Source organism: Danio aesculapii, chromosome 22, assembly GCF_903798145.1.
Source record: "Danio aesculapii chromosome 22, fDanAes4.1, whole genome shotgun sequence".
NCBI lineage: Eukaryota > Metazoa > Chordata > Actinopteri > Cypriniformes > Danionidae > Danio > Danio aesculapii.
Genome location: NC_079456.1, coordinates 12343758 through 12348315, shown reverse-complemented (window position 1 = coordinate 12348315; position 4558 = coordinate 12343758). Strand labels below are relative to the sequence as shown.

The following is a 4558-nucleotide window of genomic DNA, read 5'->3' as shown; positions in this document are numbered from 1 at the left end:
TTTGTTTTTGGATTGGTTTTTTTTTTTTTTTTTGATTGATTTCTTGTACAGAGCAAGTCACGACACAAACAAAAACAGAATGAACAGTGTATCTTTCAAGTTTAATAAAATAAAGAAAACATCTTTGAAAGTTTTTGCTCATAACATAACTCTTTTTATGAACATTTAATACATCTGCAGGTATAGATACAGGAGAAGGGCGGGTGCGAGGGGAAACGGATCGAACAAAAACACCTCTTTGTTTTGTTTCTGTGGATTTCAATGTTTTCGATTTACAAATTTCAAGCAGCATACTTCACATTATGTAAAACCAGGAGTGCTCAAACTGCTCTTCGAGATCCGTTTTCCTGCAAAACGTGTATTTACACTGGAAGGTAACTGAATTTGGTTTGACTTCACTTTTGTGCGTTTTCTATACTAAACTAATATCTTATGTAATGGCTTCATTCTTGATTTCACTGTAAATGTGTTATGCTCTTTTTTTTACATAACAGCGGTTGATGATGGGGTTTTTAATTTAAATGTGCCTGATTTCCAGTGTCATTTGCTTAAAGTTATTTTTAGCTTGCTGCTTGGTAAACTGGTATTTCTTCTCATTTGATTGAATGCATTGTTATAATTATTCAAACTGCTTTGGAGAACGAAAAAAGTTTACAACTGTCGACTTTTCATCTAATTACTTAGCTAAAGCGGCTGAAACGGAAATCTGTTGCGTTGACAGAAAATGGCTTACTTTCGCGCCGAAAACTTAAATTCGGTTTAGAATGTCAGTCATAATAAACGTCATCACGTATACAGGAGTGATTTTTGCAGGAAAGCAGATGTTCTGGAGCAGAGTTGATCTCTCTGGTGTGAATCTGGTAAACATTCAGTGTCAACAGCACGTCTGGCTGCCTCGGCGGTAAACACTCCTGAAATGGAAGAGACTCGGGTCAGGGAGGGAAAGGACCGGCGCCGCTCAGGAGGTGAAGCAGTCCAGAGAGTCGAGCGACAGAAACACGTCTGCTTTGCACCGAAACGAGCTCGAACCGTCCTGAAGCAGCTCGCAGCTCTGAAGGTTTGGGGAAATGTCCTTTACGCAGATTGCCTGAGGAGAAAACGTGGCACAGAGAAGGTTAACAAAAGTTTGCAGGCGGTTAGTCAGTTTGAATTGACCGTTACCCTTTTTGAAATTCAAAAATGGCGTTTGAATTAAAGAAAACGGACCAATAACGAATTAAGAAAAAATGATTCTCACTATGCTTACATCGGAATAATTTAATAAATATATGATTAAATTGCTCCAAGTGTATATAGCCAAAAGTTTAAAGTATTTTCAAAGTATTTTTATAACACTTCCGATACAGAAAGTGTGTAACACAAGTTTAGCTATATAACTCTTCAGCAAAGATTTAATTTCAATGAATAGACAATACAACCATGAGCATTTAAAAAAAAATATTTAATTCAATTTTATGTTTGTATCTGTACATATAAGTATTAATAATCATAACTTAATGCAAATGAAGTAGTTCTCTGCTAAACATTATATAGTAATTATTAATTCTATAATGCTCATTTTAGAAAAAGTTTGACTAAATATTTTAAGTACTCCGTAGCATACAAAAATATAATATCAACCTTATAAAATGCTTTAAATTAGCCTATATCAAATTAAATTAGTTACAATTTGTTATTGTTAAATAAAACCAGCTTGTATAAGATATTTAAATTTGTAATAATATAACAGTAGAATTTATTTTAGTTAGGAAATGCTTTTTTTAAATTATTGACATTTAAATTGTTTTAGAAAATTAAGAAAAAGTCTTAATTACATTTGAATAATGTGCAACAGCTATTTATAACATATATGATACTATATTTTCGTTTTTGGTTATATTTTATAAACTTATTATTTATAGATGTATAAATTTATCTTTTTTATTTACTTTTATGTAAACTTGAAATTACTTAAAGTGCATAATTTCATAGATTATATAATGTATAAAATAAAATACAATACATAAACTAATGTTTTACATTTAATTGTAAATAAATAATACAACATTTAACTAGTTATAAAACATTTATATCATAAATTCTATAAAAAGTATTTTTATATTTTAAAAAACTTTAGTGCACTTATTTGAATAATGTGCATATATTTATATAGGATAAAAATAATATTGAATATAGTACTTTTTATTATTATACTTAAGATTTTCCGAACATAGTGTAATAACCTGTGTGTTTTCTGAATGATGTGTGTGCTGTACCATGTTCTTCAGCACTGGAGTCTGTCTGCCGCTGTTGCCACTGCTGAGCTCCGCCAAGACGCTGTTGGAGACTCCGGGAGTCTCTCCGCTGTCCAGCGCTGATTCCCCCTCAGACTGGCGCACATACGGCGACCTCCGGATGCCCGACAGCAAACCCGACGCTCTCCCGACCGAATAGTAGCTCGGCCCGGTGGACTGCTTGTACCAGGCGTCTGTGGGATGGCTGGAAATGAGGATGGAAACGGCTACGAACACCAGCACGGATCTGACGGACCTCTCCATTGCGCGCTCGGGTGATTATGTTCTCTGTTGTTGTTGCTTTTTTGTTGTTGCGGTTGATGGTTGGGTCTGCACTTCAGGAGTTTATATAGAGCCCGCGGAGTCGTGATCTCGATCGTCATTCCCCCGTGAGATGATTCATATTTCCGGCCAATGAGATTGATTTGCGCGTTTGGAGACGCTCGGGGAGCATTTAACGTCAGGTAGATGTGATGTGTGACGGGTTATTATTGTTTCTCTGTCTATTAGCGATCAATAAACGTCTTTCCGGCGTCACAGAGAAAATTGGAGAAGAATAAATCCAAGATGCGCGGACATGAAGAACAACTTTATTTGTATTATTGTTTATTCCAAAATGAAACTTCGGTCATTATTTACTCATCCTCCGCTTGTTTTAAAGATGTTTGAGTTTCCTCTGTTGTTGAGCACAAACGAAAATATACTGCTGGAAGCCGGTAACCACTGACTTCTATGGTATTTTTGTCAATTAGAAGTTTCCAACATTCTTCGAAATATCTTCTTTTGTTTTCAACAGGAAAAAAAGATACTTGTAAAGTTTGGAAACCACTCGAGGGTGAGTAAATAACTAGTTAATGTCATTTTTTAATGAATTGCCCCCTTGTATAGTATATTTTTTCTCGCTATAGAATAAAGTATAACAGAAGTACGACTGAATAAGCATCATAGGAACCGAAAATATAGTAGGAATAATGACTGATTTGATGTATTGACTTATTGACATCTCTGTAATTACGCTCTTGGGTGAGCATGACAGCGTTTTACTACATTGGCAGATTTCTAAACGATTTAAATGAGAGAGCGATTTCTGTTAAGAATCTGAAAGTGCTTTAACAAGCTTTTAGGGTTTATTGAAAATTAAACCCAATATATAACATGAAATGTTAACATACACATAACATGAAAAACTCTGTCACTTTGTTAATTAGTACTGTGATGATATTTAAGCTAATATCCTAAAGGTTAAATAGCCGAAATAAAACAAACAAGGCTTTCTCCAGAAGAAAAAATATTATCAGACATACTGTGAAAATTTCCTTGCTCTGTAAAACATAATTTAGTAAATATATAAAAAATAAATAAATAAATAAATATATATATATATATATATATATATATATATACATACACACACAGTATAAAACAACGTGTGATCATGATTATTAAATTTTAATACTACTAGTAATACAAATGTCAGAAGTATTTAAAAGATAATATCATTCAATAACAATAAATGCTTACAAATGTGGAAAAATACATTTTGTGTTGCTTATAGGTAATTTTTTGTTACTATTATTATTAAAATAATATTGTGTCATTGTATAATGCCTATATTTAAAAAATATTAGAATAAATATTCATAAATTAATATGAAATAAAACTTATTAATAATAGTAATAGTATAACAAGAAAAAGAAAAACATAATAAAATGATCTCCATCTTAAGCATCATCTTTAATATTACTACTAATTCTAATAATACCTATTGTATAACAATAATAATAATAATAAGATACATATTACAAATGTAATTCAATGTTATTTTGGAATAGTATTATGTATGTCCTACTATATATTAATATTACTTTATGATTTTATTGAATACATTTAAATAATAATAACAAATTTAAATCATATTAAGTATATTTTTGTATTATTACTAAAATGTTGCAATTTGATGCTTTTAAAATAATAATTAAATACTTTCTGTATATCATTTTTATATTATTATTATTAGTTTCATTGTTGTTATTAAGTATTTTAAATGATTATGCTAATATTTTAATAATAATTAAGATAATGTTATTTTCATTAATGTTAAACTGAAATAACTGATAATGACAGTAATTCAATAACATTGATTGACTAAAATTATGAAAGGCAGTGAAAAAAAATAATGAAGCTTTACTGCCTATAGTGACTCAAAGGCACTACTGTAGTAGCACAGGTTCAAATATTCTCAAACAAAACTAAATTAGCTCAAAATGACTGTCACATAGTTTTTT

At 31.0% G+C, this 4558-nt stretch overlaps 1 protein-coding gene across 1 annotated transcript; it reads right to left on the bottom strand.

Moving 5' to 3' along the window:
* Positions 1-118: 118 nt before the first annotated feature.
* Positions 119-2603, bottom strand: npb (neuropeptide B). Its single transcript, XM_056448029.1, has 2 exons — positions 2256-2603; positions 119-1087 (listed from the first exon to the last, which is right to left on the bottom strand). Exons 1-2 carry the CDS (start codon positions 2535-2537, stop codon positions 959-961), a joined length of 411 nt encoding a protein of 136 aa, XP_056304004.1. The 5' UTR covers positions 2538-2603; the 3' UTR covers positions 119-958.
* Between the last annotated feature and the right edge of the window lie 1955 nt (positions 2604-4558).

Coding starts and splice junctions, on each gene's coding strand:
- npb (XM_056448029.1), bottom strand. CDS start 2,537: ATGGAGAGGTCCGTCAGATCCGTGCTGGTGTTCGTAGCCGTTTCCATC. Junction 1,088..2,255: donor CTCCAGTGCTGAAGAACATG/GTACAGCACACA, acceptor TTTTCTCCTCAG/GCAATCTGCGTAAAGGACAT.